Raw genomic sequence first — 15493 nt, forward strand, 5'->3', positions numbered from 1 at the left:
TGGTATGAGCCAAATCTGGCCAGCAAGGGAGCAGGCAAGCCTATGACTACAAAATCACAGGTGGCAGCCACCAAGGAGACCTGCATTCCCTAAGTGCGCCCCTGGGCAGATACTAGTCATGGTGACAGAGGTCCTCTCTGCCCCACATCTGCACTCTGTTCTCCCTTTAGCTAATCTGTTAATTCATTTTCCCTTTTCCATGTGCAAGCCCCCCAGTTCCCTCTGTGCTCTGCCTTATAATCAAGTAGGGGGCGGAGCTTGTTTGCAGTACTTAACATACCCCAGCCCCTTGGAAATTTACCACCCCTAGCCCTATGAAGTCACCCAGCTCTTTGAGGCCATATTGTTGTGTCGAGGACAAGTGGCTCCTAGAGACAGGTGCCTACCTTCCATTCGACTTGTTTCTCGGACATGACATAGTAAGGAGGGGCTGTTTTAGAACTTGGGTCCCTGCAAATTGTGAGCTGGCAAGATTCCAGCCTTCCTATCCTGACTCTCCTTCTGTTTACCCTTGCATCCCCTGAGATGGAGCAAGGACGGTTAGTACAGAAGTTTCTTCTATCTCAGGACCCCTAGAGTAGAGGCTGGGGACAGTGGTTCCTGCAAGGGCTCTGTGCCTGCCTCTGCTACCCAGAAGCTGCCCCCCACTAGGAAAATTACAGCCAAAGTCCTAACTTGTGTGAGATAGATCTTACATGATACAATAGTTTAAGGGAGAAGATACTTATTTAGGCTCATGGTTTCAGGGGTTTAAGTCCACGATCATAGGCTAGTTCCATTGTTTCTGGGTTGAGTGGGGCAGACGACATTGTGAGAGGATGTGGTAGAACAAAACTACCCCTTTATGGTGGCCAGAAGCAGAGACTGAGAGAGACGGATACTGAAGATATATTACTACCCCAAGGTCACACTCCCAGTGACCCCCTCTTTTCTCTAGGTCCCACCTCCAAAAGTTCCCAATGCCTTTACAGAACGGCATCAAAACGGTGACTGCATCGGTGACTTAATTCACTGATGAGGTCAGAATCCACTGATCCAGTCACTTCCTAAAGCCCATCTCCCAACACTGCAGCACTGGGAATCAAGCTTTAACCCAGGATCCCTTTGGGAGATACACTGTATCAGACTAATGTATTCTGAGCACATTCCCGGGCCCCTCCTAGGGAAAACCATTAAAACAGGGTTGGAGCCTCTTTGCCCTTTGGGGTTGAAAGAACTCATGGAAAGTGGGCTGGGGTGGCAAGCATTGAGGGTGCAGGAGCTCTCAGGGTTTCCTGTGGCCGTGAAGACACAGCATAAGGTAAGTAAGGGTAGGCGCTGGTATTAGTCTTTCTTCAAGGACCTTAGATGTCAACGGAGCTAAAGTGTTAATGTCACTATTGGGGAGAGGCAGAGAAGGCTTCCTGGAGGGGATGACATTTGTACATCAGCAAGCAGGGGAAAGGGGGTTCTAGAAAGAAGAATGGTGCAGGCCATGGTGCCTTGGTTCTGCAGAAGGTGGCTGCAGTACCAGGTGGGCATCTGACCTCTCCATAGAGACTTCTCTTTGGCAGCATTAAGATGGGATCACTGACCCCTTAGGGAGCAGTGCTGTGTTCCTAGCCCATTCAGAGTCCAAATCTCAGAACCTTCTGTAGCTAACTGACCAGGGCCCAAACTTCCTGCAGGGCTCCAGTGCCCAGGTCTTCTAGGACTACCTAGGCCCTCTGTCTTCCATTTTGGATCAGATAATGGGCCTCCAAGGCTGGAACATGTCCTTGCCGAGCATGACAGACTCATATACAAAGTTCTTAGCCTTGTTCCGTGCCAGCTCAATCATAGGGACAGGCCCTCAGGGTGTCTGAGACTCAAGGTGCTGGGCTTGCCATGGTTTATGCATCCAGAATGCAGGAACCAGGAAATGTCTTGGAGCTCAGGTTCCACAGCCCTAGGACAGCTTCTAGACCCTGTTTGTACACCACCACCTAATCCAACCTGTCCTAGGCTCTAGGGACCCACAGGTGACATATGCCAGCTCTGTCTGTCTTCATGGTCCACAGGGTAAGGTGAGCATGTAGACTGCAATCCATCTGCAAATTGCAGAATCTATTGCAATAAGGGTAGATCACGGCTTTTGAGAGGGTATGGCTGGCCCTGGGATTGCAGGGAAGGTTTCCCTGAGGGTTTCAGACAACACTCGAGGAGCATAGAGTGAATGAAGAGAAAGCTGATGGGTCAGGAGGGAAAGGGGGAGTTAAAACCTGAAGAGGGTACGGGATATGTGCTTTGGGAAGAGAAGTTCTGGCTATGGAGCTGGGCTCAGATCTGTACTGTGCCCCTGAGAGCTTTCTGCTGTCCACCTGCCCAGCGGCTGTGTCTACTCCACCCTTGTCACAGCCCAGTTGCCTGTATTCCCTTTGTTTCAGAAACTTCATCTGAGTGAAGATGTGGCGGGTGCCACCTTCATGGCTGCAGGAAGCTCGACACCAGAGCTGTTTGCTTCTGTCATTGGTAAGGACATCAGACTGCTGGGACACTGTGCAGAGAGAGCCAGGGCTTGCAGCCCAGTGCACTGAGGCATTTACCAGCTCTGAGCCTCAGTTTCCTCACTTGTAAACACAAGGGGTCAGAGGGGCAGGAAATAGATTGGTGACTTCTTAGAATGTGGGGTTCTACTAGGTACTGGGCTTCTTATGAGATGAAAATGTCCTAAAATTAGATTATGGCTTTGATTGTATAATTTCGTGGTACTGTTGCATCATTAGACATGTGAATTATGTCTCAGTAAAGTCATTCAAAAACATGGACTCTGACCACTGAAATGGCTAAACCCAGTAAAAGTGCTTGCTGTGCAAGCCTAAAAACTTGAAAAGCTGTCCTCTGACATGTGCTATTATGTGCATGGGCGCACGCACACGCACACACACATACACCCACACCCACCCCCCCACACACACACACATCCCACACACACATTATCATCATCATCATTATCATACACATATATACACACACACAGGCATGAGCACACACATCATACAGAAGAGGAGAAGGAGAAGGAGAAGGAGAAGGAGACATTTAATTTACTAAGTGCATGGAATGAACTGGTTCTCAGGGCTCCACTCTGTCTGATTCCACCATTATCTTTCTTTTTTTTTTTTTGGTTCTTTTTTTCGGAGCTGGGGACCGAACCCAGGGCCTTGCGCTTCCTAGGCAAGCACTCTACCACTGAGCTAAATCCCCAACACCCACCACCATTATCTTTCTTATTCCAGGTGTGTTCATCACCCATGGAGATGTCGGTGTAGGAACGATTGTGGGCTCAGCTGTGTTCAACATCCTATGTATCATTGGAGTGTGTGGACTCTTTGCTGGACAGGTCAGTGGATTTTTTTTCTCTGCCTGCCTGACCCATATCCTGTAGGATAGGAGTGAGCTTCTCCAGAGATGGTTGGGGTGACTATGGCAACACCCCAATGAGACTGGTCATGTCACTCTGTGGCTTTGAGAACACCTACATTGTTCTCTGGACCCATGTCCTCCCCCATGAAATAGCCATGACATTCCTTCCTGTCCAACAGTGTGAGAGCCTGGGAGGCTGTAGCCATGTTGGTGGACCTGGCCAGTTTATGAGTGAGCATTCGTTCAACAGCTCAGCTAGACCCTGGTTGAAGTGAGGGCTTGCAGCTACCTAGGCTGCTCACACCCTCTGCAGGCACAAGGCTAGCTGTGGTGAGACGCTTTTGACATGAGACCAGAGTCCTAGGCTTGCCTCACAGAGGAAGATAGCCAGGACCTACCTTGCTCAGGGTGACAGAGGCAGCTGATGGGACATGGTGATGCTTCTGATCTCTACCTTATGGACAGCTCTTGCTATGAAATGTGCCTGGTCACCACCACAGAGGAGTAGGCCAGTTTCTGGTTTCCCCACCCCTGAGAACGTTGCTGGGTTCTGTTCTCTTCACCAAATGTAGTCAAGAGCTAGAGGTAGCCAGGGAGGTACCCTGAGGCCCAGCCTTCTGCTCTCTGGGCAGCTGGCCCCATTCCCAGCCTCCAGGCAACAGCAGCTGATGACATCTCTCTGACATGGCAGGTGGTGCGGTTGACGTGGTGGGCTGTGTGCCGTGACTCTGTGTACTACACACTCTCTGTCATCGTACTCATTGCGGTGAGTCACCCCTCACACCCAAGTGTTGGGTGGTCAAGACCCTGTAAGGTGACCAGAGAGGTCACAGTACAACAGTGGAATGTATTAACCCATCTCTCCGTGTTCACATTGGCCACCTCACACCTCTACCCACACTGCGCCCTTCCTAAAGACCTCATCCTTGGTCCCTCACAACGGGACTAAATCCAGAACCATTTTAATGATTAGACAAAACAAAACACATAGGGGACATTCAACCATGTACTCATATGAGGCCCTTCCAAGCCTACACTGAGACCTACCCACTCATCGAGGCAGACCCACTCTGAGGAAGCAAGTTTCAAGCTGGAAAATACACCTAGATACTCCGGAGACTGTGGCTAGAGGATCACATGATCACGACCAAGCTGGGCAACTTGGGGTGGCCATATCGCAAGATGAAAAATATCAAAATGTGCAGGTGCAGCTCAGCGATCAGCTGCTAGCCTAGCAGGTGCAGCTCAGTGGTCAGGTGCTAGCCTAGAAGGTGCAAGAGAGGACCTATGTTCAATACCACAAAATAAGTACAAGCAATAAGTTTCTGGGTTATCTGTTCTGCAGAGCAGAAGAGGGCCAGCTCAAAGCTATCAGGCCCCAAGGTCTGGGGTGGCATCGTGGCCCATACAGTGAAGCACTGTCAGATGAGTGTCATCCCCAAGGGAGCAGTTTTGACCCTTACACTGATGCATAAGGGCCTGTGGCATGCTGGATTTCAAGGAAATATGTGACAGTTTTCTATCTTTCGGGACCCAGGGATATGACTACCCTGGTATTAATTATCTACTGCTTTGTAACGAAGTTTCCCCCAAAGCTGGGCATGGTGGGGTACACCCATAGTCAAGAGCCAAAGGTATTGCAGGAGGAACATTAGTCCCAGGCCAGTCTTGGCTATTATAGTGAGATGCTGTCTTGAAAAAAAAAATAGTTCCCCAAAACTAACAGCTTTAGACAGCAAGCACTGAACCTTGGAGCGATACATCTGAGGTGGCTGAACTAGAAAGAGAAAGGTCTCAGGAGACACACAGTCAGGTGAGAATTCTCTCCAGGAACAGTCGTGACTGTCACCTGACCTCCAGGCCTAGCAGGTCACCAAGCCACAGTAGTAGTTTGCAATGCCCCTGCCCTCACAACAAAAATGAGGAGGTGAGGAGATCAGGTTATAAAGGGCTGTGACCTCTTCCTTGGAAATAGTCTGGGGCAAATCAGCAGGTCCCACAACGTTCAGAAGGAGCTTAGGTATCAGTGGGATTTCTGAGGGCAGCTCAGAAACTTCCCACCACACTCAGAAAATGACATCAATATAAGAGAAACAAGATACCTATGTGAAATTTCAAAAAATAAATCCACAGTACCCTAAATATACCATAAATGGGCAATAAAAACAACTCATAAACGACTGACGTTCTTTTAGTGATCATTTTGGCAGAGAGTCACTGGAATATCTAATGATGTCATCTGTTGCCTGCTCAGAAGCTCTCCCAGCCCACCACTGCAAATGCAGACTGGTGCCAACATTTGGGACTTAACTAGAGGGATGATGCTCCTCCCCCAACTGCTATGTCATTTCCCAGAGGGCAAATGATTCCTTATAGACCTCTAAATGATGAAGGAACATTCATTCTTCAGTTTTCACAAGGGTAAATTTCCCTGGCTGTGAATTAAATATTCACATTAAACACATGGACTTGTACAATAGAGTTAAAGTCAAGGTCATTGTTTTTTCTGTTGTCTGCATGTTTGTTTTAACATACTTATTGCATATTTTATATTCTCATTATACATTATAGACCTTTCATTCCAAGTGTGAGACAACTTCACAGTGTAGAACTGTCTTCATTGTCTCCTTCTCCTCACATCCCTGTTCTCATTGCCTGTAAATGCCAGTAGCCCTCCTTTGGGCTCTATAAGCTAAAACTATCCCTGGAAATGCCTCTCAGATTCTCACTCTCTCTCTCTCTCTCTGCTGAGTGGCCTTCCTCAAGAGCCTTGGGTCCAAAAGGATCTCAATGATCCCCGTCTAGGGAGCATGAAGTAGCTTCCTAAAGCAGAGCTTGTGTGCAGCCCCTGTGACAGACAGTAGAACCAAGCCCAGACAATAGCTTTCCTTTCCCCTGACTCTTCTGGTACCACATATAGGGAGCCTTTGTTTCCATGGTCAGGTTGGTGGGAGCAGCCCTGCCACCTCCTCCTACACTGGGCCATGGAGTCTACCCCTTCCCTTGACTACAGAGCATCCTTCATTTGTGTCTGGTCCCAAAGATGCTGGATGGGAGGCTTGTTAATTAGAATTGTGTAGGAAAAAAGAAACAATCAGAGACAGATAGATGGAGTGATAGGTAGATGGAAAGATGGATGAATGGATGGATGGACGGACGGACGATGGGTGGGTGGGTGGATGGATGGACGGACGGACGATGGGTAGGTGGGTGGGTGAATGGATGGATGGTTGAATGAGTGGATGAGATAGATGGATGGGTCGGTGGATGAACAGACAGACTGTTGGATGGATAGGTGGGTTGGTGCGTTGATGGAAGGATGGATGGACGGACGGATGGGGTGGGTGGATGGATGGGTAGATGGATGGGTGGGTGGATGGGTGGATGGATGGACAGACGGATGGATGGGTATAGATGCTAGATGGATTGACAAATGGAGGAGTGGATGAATGGATAGATGGAGATTTATTGGGGAAAGGCTCAAGTGATCTTCGATCATGACACCTGCAAGCTGGAGACCCAGGGAACTCAGTAACATTCATCACCCATTGTTAGGCTGAAGCCTTGAGAAACCATGGCACCACTGGCATAAGTTGCAGAGTTAAAAGGCTGGAGAACCTGGAAGGAGAAGGGATGTGGTCATATTTACCATTCGGTGGTCTTTGCGTTGAGGCTTCTGCTAATTTGTTGGTGCCCACTCATCATGGGTAAAAGAGGATCTTTCTTTCTCAGTCCACAGGTTCAAATGCCAGTCCCTTCCATAAACACCCTCACAGATACACCAAAAATAATATTCTATAAACTATCTGGGTGCCCCTTAATCCAGGCAAGTCGACATGTAAGATAACCTGTGTGTTGACTTCTATCACTATCCCTCGATCCCTTACCCCATCCAGACACACATACTGTCATCGTTTATGCAATTAGACCTTCCACCTTGGCATCTCAAAGGGGATTTCTATTTGCTTTTAAGAAAACTAGCCCTATGCCACACACACATGTGACATACATACAGACACAGGTGTATAGGGACAGGTGTATAAGGACAGGTGTATAGGGACAGGTGTACAGCTACATCTTTTCTGACTGCATTCTCTTGAATTTTAGTAACTCTGTTCTAGTAAGGGGGTATGGTCCTACCAGATCTGCCCCAACGACTACCTGAACTATATTAAAACACAGGCCACCTCTCTTGGGATGACCCTGAGCCAGCAGGCAGCAGCATGTGTTTCAGCCCCTAGGTTCCCACTAAGGAAAGGTCAGCATCCATGGTTGAGAACCTGGGAAATGCAGAGATCAAAGGCTTTCACGGGGCCAGTGTGTGTTAGATCCAGGTGCCCTGGAGTCCGCACTTTTCTTCCCTTGTAATAAGTGTACCTTCTGTTTCCTTTGCTTTGCAGTTCATATACGATGAGGAAATTGTGTGGTAAGTATCTGTGTATGTTGGGTTGCTGAATCATTTTCAGGTTTATTTTTGCAAACATAGATTTGCTAGCTTATGGGCATGACAGGGATATCATTCTAAGCAACCTCGCCTTTGTCCTATTCGAGTGACAGTTGTGTCCCCCAAGGTTTCTGATCAAGACGCACATCAAACTAAACCCATGAGGGCGATCAGACTTTACACGGAGATAAGCAAGACTGAGAATGGCCTGGTCGTGGGCCTGTGTCTGGGAGGGAGAGGTAACAGAGGTGTCCTGCTGAGGCAGTAAGTGGGGGCCTCAGATGCCACTGAGACAAAGATATGCCTTGCTGAACACATCAGAGCCCTCCCTCATGACCTGTAGAGGAATCAAACTCAGGGGACTTAAAGATCTGACTATAAAAATCAAGGAGCTGATAAATGTCTGCCCCACAAGCAGTGGGGGGACCTGAGTTCAGATCCCCAGCCCCCACATAAAAGGCAGATACGGTGGTACACATCTTAACCCCAGCACTGGGGAGGCAGAGACGGACGTGTCCGTAGGAGCTCTCTACTGTCCGTGAGCTCCAATTTCAGTGAACGACCTGTCTTCAAAATTAAGGTGAATGGCTGAGGAAACCACCCCGTACCAACCCGTGGCCTCGCATCCCATACATGTGGAGGTGTAATTGTATGAACTTGTGTGCACATGTGCATAGACATAGACCACATGCATACAGGCTTTAAAATAAATTTATAAGAAAATACAAGGACCATCTCTGTGATGCTGAATAGGAACGGAGTTTCTTAATTGAGATTCATAAAGTCTGAGGAACAGGTTGTTCATTCTTCCGTCCTACCCCGTGGGTGTATTGGCGTCTCAGTTCATATGCGGCATGACTGCCCCATTGTTGGCATGGTCCAGAATCTGCATCCTGAAGGAGATAACTTCTGAGAATACACACACTGGCTGCTGAGGACAGCAATTGCTTGACAAGAGTAGCTTAATGTCCGGTACCCGGAGAATCCTGATTAAAGTCCATTCCTGGTCTTTTTCTTCAGCTGTGGATGGGTTAGGAGGGTAGGCCCAGGACCATCTGTAGGTCCATTTCTGGCCCATGAATTGCACGTTAGCAAAGGAAGGGCTCCCCAAATGATCAGCCATGCCCAACATGCAGAGGCCTTAGCACATTGTCAGAGAAGCAACAAACACTGTGTGGTCTCCACACGCATAGCTTGTGGGCTTGGGCTCTGCCTAGTGGATGGTCCCAGAGGCTTCTGCACCATCACCACGTGCCTTGCCCAGGCATTGGGCCTCCTCCTGCCTGCTCCCATGGCCTCTCTAATCCCTGACCAGACTCTAGAATAGGTCTAGGTCTCTTGGGACACAGGACACTGGATTTTCCACGTGGGGGTGATAGCTTGGGGTTAGGCTCTCCTCATTCCTGTACGCCCCTGCAATTGAGAAGATCCAGACCCAGCCTTTTCTGGGTTACCAAGAGGACTCAGTGATAGAACAGCCATATACTGGGGTGTCCCGCCTGAACCCCAGGGGTAGGAAAGTGAGGGTATCCTGCCTTACCAGTAACCTTGACCACACAGCCCCAGCCTGTGAGTATCATGGACCCCTCTAACTTCTCTCTCTCTCTCTCTTTCTCTCTCTCTCTCTCTCTCTCTCTCTCTCTCTCTCTCTCTCTCTCTCTAGGTGGGAAGGTCTGATCCTCATCATCTTGTACGTGTTTTATATTCTCATCATGAAGTAAGTGGCCTCTCCCTTTCTTTGAGACCTGAAGGCCCCCTTCCTCCATACCCTACTCGTGTCGTTGGTCAGAACAGAGAATACATACTACCCATCTCGTCTTCCAGTTCCTTTGAGGCAGCCTTCATTCTCTAGGAACAGCATTCAGGGCCATCCAGAGTGGGGACCTGGCTCAGGCACTGGTGTCGACCTGGGTGTCTGAATGTCTGGTGTAGGGCAGTTAGATACTGCTCTCTCAAACTGATTCTCCAGCAAGGACCTATATCCCTCCCTGTTCTGGGCAGCTCCCCTTACCCCAAGGTAACCACTCTCCTGCTGTTTCAGTAAGTCTAGTAACTCGATACTATTCTCAAAGGCTCAGCAGCTTAACTCCTGCTCCAGGCTTTATTAAATGCCACTTGTCAGGACCACTGCTTATCCCAGCAACAGCAACCTACTTGTAACCCTGGGGTGTAAGCACCGTGTTCTGGGTTGGAAAACCTTGAGCCACTTGGGAAGCTGCCTGGGTCGAAACCATCTTAAACAGGAAGACCAGACAGCTGTAAAGGTGAAGTTCTAACACATGCGTCCACATAGATGAACCTTAAAAAGCTCACCGAGTAGAAGCAGCCACTCCCAAAAGGCCAAATAACATAGGACTCAGTGCTCACATGGTATCTAGAAGTCAAGTTCATGGAGACACATAGATGAGAGGTCAAACAGAGGCTTCAGGGATGAGGCATGAGTGGGTGCAGCCTTGATGTTGGGATGATGGAAATGGCGGGAAATATTAATGGTGGTTGTGTAATAGTAAGTACCAGCATCACCAAAGCTTCTCCCCTCTCGTGTAATTAAAGTGAAAGACATCTCCATGGGTGTTATGAGTGTCCTCACCTTTATATAAAACACAATATTATATAAATATTTCACACAATGGGAGACTAAAGAGTCCAGCCGGAGAATTCACCAGAGACTGCCTTTCTTCTTAGTGAACAGCAGAGAGACTCAGAGATGGAGAGTCACTCTCTTCTCTCGAGGGATGGCTATGCTGGCCAGGACTGATGTGGGAGATCGATGGTCACCAAGCAGTCAGCTTGAGAAACAGTTGCTTCCTGGGGAGGGAAGAAGCATGGTGGTGATGTCTCCTCTCAGTCTGTCCTGTAGGTTGAGTTGAATTGCCTTTATTAGGATATGCATGTGAGGAGCATCAAGTGCATTGGCTGTAAGGCTTCCAACACCCCCAGGAGGACACTCATAGCTCAGTAGAAGCTGGTGCCCCAGACTGTACAGGATCCCAGTATTCTTGCCAAGAAACCCCTTAAACTCAGTTGGAGAGCCTCCCTAGCTCCCCTCCATGTCCAGTGCTTTGTTGACTGCATGCCTGATGCCCCATCCACCTGGTAGGATGGGATCCTTCCCCCCCCCATTGTTCTGACCCCCTGCCTTACCTGACTCACAGGTACAATATGAAGATGCAGACGTTTTTCACAACCAAACAAAAGAGCATTGCAAATGGTAACCCAGTCAGCAACGAGCTGGAAGATGGTAATGACCTCTATGATGGTAGCTTTGATGACCCATCTGTGCCATTGCTGGGGCAAGGTAAGGCTGAGCAGACAGGAGCTGTGGACCCTGGTGGAAGACACACACACACACACACACACACACACACACACACACACACACACTGTTGCCTTCATACATACCCCAGATGAGGAGAGAACACCCGCATTTGAGATGTTGATCAGATTGGCATTTACTTTGATGGGAAAGGATAAAAGGAAGAAAGTCCCCTAAAAACAAAGACCATGAATTACATCATAGAAAAAAAATGCTTCCAGGGGCAGATGGGAGGCTTGATTGACTTGAGAGATACAGTGTTGTCTCTACCCAAGAGAAGAGCCCAGAACAGGAAGCTGAGGCAAGAGAGCCTAGACCTCATACCTCCAGTACCAAGCTCTGTCCTTGAGAAATTCATCCCGGAAACTTTCCCTTCCTAGGCTGTGAACCTTTGCCTAGAGGGACAGCAAGGCCTGGGAAAACCAGCCTCAGAGTTCACAGGCAACCCAGCCCAACCCAGAGGCCTGCTTGGAGGTCCAATCCGATGAATCACCTTCATCTCCCTAGCTCCTCTGGGAACCCGGGCCTCTGGAGCCAGTCCCTGTTTTCTTGCTCTCAGTCTTGGAATTCTCTTGATCTGAGAGCTACTTCCTTGGAAATATCCTCAATCCTTAATAATCCAGCCAGTTGTCAATTAACACCCACTGCCTTGGGACAGCTGTGCCATCAGAGCAGCATTAAAGCCTGAGTGGTAGGTAATTGTGACAGGAGAAGGAAACCCAGGGCTACGTGGCATCCTCAATTCACTCCAGGCATCTTCCACCCTTATTCCTCAGTGCCCCCAGGCAAGTCTCAATGTTTTGTAGGGGTCTTTAGCCTGCTTGTGGATTTGGGAGTGGTGGCAGCTAAGGATCCCCTCTGTCCCTCAGCCCTCTACACCTCTGTCCTGGTCAGAGCAAGACAGACGTTTCCTCTTGGGTGCATTTTGCACAAATGTCTTCTGCTCTGTCTTGGGTATTCCCAAGAAGAAGGTGTTTGTCACAGATGCTCCACTGAGTGGTACATCTTTCTACATGGAAGGAGGAAACTCATGGAGTGGGAGAGGGAGCCCAGTTCTGAGGATCCCACTCCAGCCACTGGAGGCACACCAATGAGGGACGGCCAGTGAAGCCCAGATCATGGGGATGAAGGTGTGTTACAAGTGGCATTTCATAAATTCCCAGCAAGGTGTCACAGAGAGCAGGTTGTAGAACAACCTCCTCTTCAAGGAGGCTCTCACATTGGCCATGGTTTGGGATTCTAACCTCCATAGTCACAGGGTTCTGACGTACCCATTGCAAGTCCCATAGTGGGACAGGATAGAGGCCATCCTACTCGGCATGTCTATGGTACTGGAAGCTTCTTTGAACTTTAATGGCAAAGAAGAAAGCTCTGAGTGGAAAATCAGGATGCTCCCACTTCCCGATGCCCCCTGTCCTGAGGCTGGCAATGGATGCTCAACCCTGGTGTCCTGTGAGAGGCACTCCTCACATATAGTAGGACCTCAACTCTAACCTTCCCAGGAAGTGAAGGCTCCCCACACTGGCTGCCCACATACATGACTCTTTTCTGTAGCTCTGTGGTGTTCTTATCACGTTGATACTCAGTGACAGTAGGGTTCTCCATGGGCCTTCCCCATCATCACCGAGTCCAGAGTAACTTCCAGAAAGTTGGAAGACCGGTCACAGAACTGGCCCAGGGCACTGGGACTGAGGGAGAAGCGAGTCTCCTACACCGCTTATTAAACATTTACATTAGAGGCGGTAGGAGGAAAGGGTCCCATGAGGATTGGATAAACGAGGCACGGGTCTTGGTTTCTGGGTTTGGAGAAGTCTCCGCCTAGATGTACGGTCTCAATGACTGTATCTGGTCTTTACTGTCCCCAGAAGATACTCCCCGAGACTATTTGCAATTTGCTGCAACATAATGTCCCCTGAATAGAGTGGGTACATGGGAGGAAGAATTCGCAGTAAAACCGCAGGACTGAGATGACCGGAACTTTCCACGTTGCCTTTCTAGCAGTATTGCCATGTCTACAGATAACGTCACTTTCTTTCCCCCCTCCTCAGCCTCCTGGCAGGTGGCTCTCCAGCCACACCACAGAAAAAGAGTCTGAATTGCCTGCTGCTGTTTCAAGGAGTCCCCTGGGCTGGGGGTGTAGCTCAGGGGTAGGGTGCTTGCCTGGCACGCACAAACCTCTAGAAAGAATGAATAGCAAATTACCTGCTTTCCCAACCCTGCGTTTCTCATATAAAATCTAAAATTTCTGTTTCCTTGTGGGAGAAGCCTCTTTGTACGTAAATGTTCTTAGACACCATGTGGCTCAGGCCACTGCTTCAGTCTCCTGATTGGTTCTCCAGTGGCCTCGTTCATAGCCTGACAACCAGGTCTGCCTGGCCGCCGGCCGCCATCTTGGATGAAGCTGTTCAAGCTTAGAGAGCTCCCAAGGGGCCCTTCCAAGCTGCCCTGGTATTGGACACCAGGAAAGGGAAGGGAGGGGTAATACTGGGCCTTAGGAGGAATTGCCAGGAAAACGTCTTACAGTGGAGTACCCTATGTAAGGGCATGATGGGGACAAGGGAGCCAGGTGTCATGGCTCCTCCCTCACAGGCCCTGCAGGCTTTTGAGCCCAAGTATTCTCCATGCAGTACCTGTAATGAGTCTGCTTCTACAGAATGGAGACTGGCACACCAGCTGCAGGGGTTTGCGGGTACCCCTCCCTCTGTCAGCCCAGAGCATCGAGGCTCCCTGTGGAAGGAGCCTGCTACTAACACCCTCCTTCATGTAACCTCCCTCCCCCGGCATCCCTGGCACCAGCAAGAGCTCTGCCCTCAGACTCTGCCGCCGCCGCACGCTAACCCACCTGTAGCCATCTGTGCCGGCCTCTGTGTCCTTAACTCTTCTTCTAAATTGTAAGTAATCTGCTCTCATCTTGGCCATAACACACGCTTTCAAGCAGTAAACACAACTCAGGAGCCCAAGCCCCACACTGTCCACCTCTGTGGAGGTTAGTGTCCATCTCGGACAGATGCACGGGCCCCCAGCTGTTTCTAACCCACTCGTCTCCTGTCTGCTGAGCCTTGCTGCCTGTGTGGGGTGTCGTGTATGTGAGTGTGTTTGCAGGGGCAGGGAGGGCTGTTTGCTGTGCGTTTTGCAAGTTTTTATACCACTAACTTCTGCATGAGTTTGCCCTTTGGATCTGCTCCTTGCTTATTCAGTTCCTCATGCAGGACGCCATACAATCTGGTGTTGGGTATGGCAAGGGAACAGCCACATCTGTTTTCTTAGCCCCTTCCAAGGGGACATGCTGCCTGTTTCAGGGTGCTGTGTTCATGAGTGATTTGGTTACTAGATTTTCCCTAGCACCTGAAATGCCGTGCCAAGCTCCTGCAGACACTGGTCCAGGACTGGACCTTGCACTCTGTCTCCCAAGGGAAAAGAAAGGGTACCCAAGCACCCTGAAGGGTATCGGGGTTCATCAAAAACACTGAGCCCTGACAGTAGCATGTCCTCAGATGAACAGGCTGGATCCCTGATGTCTCGTCTAGGGCCTGGGGCCAAATCCTTGACCACTCTGCTTGCTGGAGGCAGTCATCCCATAGCAATGAGGATGGCTCACTTCAAGACAGAGCAAAGGGCCCAGGGAAAGGTTACAATGGTACTGGCCTCTGTGTCAGCATTTTCCACTCCTAAAGACCCTTATTGACTTGGAAAGTTTTATCTGAGTCCCTAAAAACCAGGGTGGTGTTGTTGGTCCAGTCTCCAGGTGGACCTGTCCAATTATGAGTGGCAGGTGCACACAACTGTCTATGGCTTAAGTGGGCTGTCCCAGAGTCCTAGACAAGGCAATAAAAGACCCTTGCAGCCATCCAAGTCTGAACCCTTGAAGAGAGAGACCTGAGGGGGTCAGACAGCAACCATGGAGAGGCCAGGTTTAGCACAGCACCAGCAGTTTATCTGCTAGCTCTGTGTAACTCACAGTCATGGGTATTCCAGAAATAAGCCACATTTTAAAGGGAGAAGCTGAATCCAGGTCTCTGACCTCGGGGAAAGTGTTATCTGCCAAGCACACAGGCCTAAGATGTTGGCCATGACAGGAAGTTAGTCACTGTCACTAGGGCAGTGTCCTCCAAGGGGCCAACACTGATCGTGGGGTATGCTCTATAGTGAAGGAGAAACCTCCCTATGGCAAGTCCCCCGTGGTGATGGTGGATGAGATTCTCAGCTCCAGTCCTCCCAAGTTCACCTTCCCTGAGGCTGGCCTGCGCATCATGATCACCAACAAGTTTGGGCCCAGGACCCGACTACGGATGGCCAGCAGGATCATAATTAATGAAGTAAGTTAACCCAGCACGTGGGTACAGCCTGTAACC

General features: G+C 49.5%; 1 protein-coding gene across 2 annotated transcripts in view; it reads left to right on the forward strand.

Annotated features, from left to right (window-relative positions):
* Window positions 1-15493, forward strand: part of Slc24a4 (solute carrier family 24 member 4) — a 140215-nt gene that overhangs the window by 87454 nt on the left and 37268 nt on the right. The window contains 7 exon segments of one of the 2 annotated variants that reach the window (NM_001401345.1): window positions 2406-2490; window positions 3255-3358; window positions 4073-4147; window positions 7782-7807; window positions 9489-9542; window positions 10981-11123; window positions 15288-15457. In NM_001401345.1, coding sequence (NP_001388274.1) covers window positions 2406-2490; window positions 3255-3358; window positions 4073-4147; window positions 7782-7807; window positions 9489-9542; window positions 10981-11123; window positions 15288-15457 — 657 coding nt within the window. 2 annotated transcript variants of the gene reach the window in all.

This window comes from Rattus norvegicus, chromosome 6 (assembly GCF_036323735.1).
Source record: "Rattus norvegicus strain BN/NHsdMcwi chromosome 6, GRCr8, whole genome shotgun sequence".
Taxonomy (NCBI): domain Eukaryota; kingdom Metazoa; phylum Chordata; class Mammalia; order Rodentia; family Muridae; genus Rattus; species Rattus norvegicus.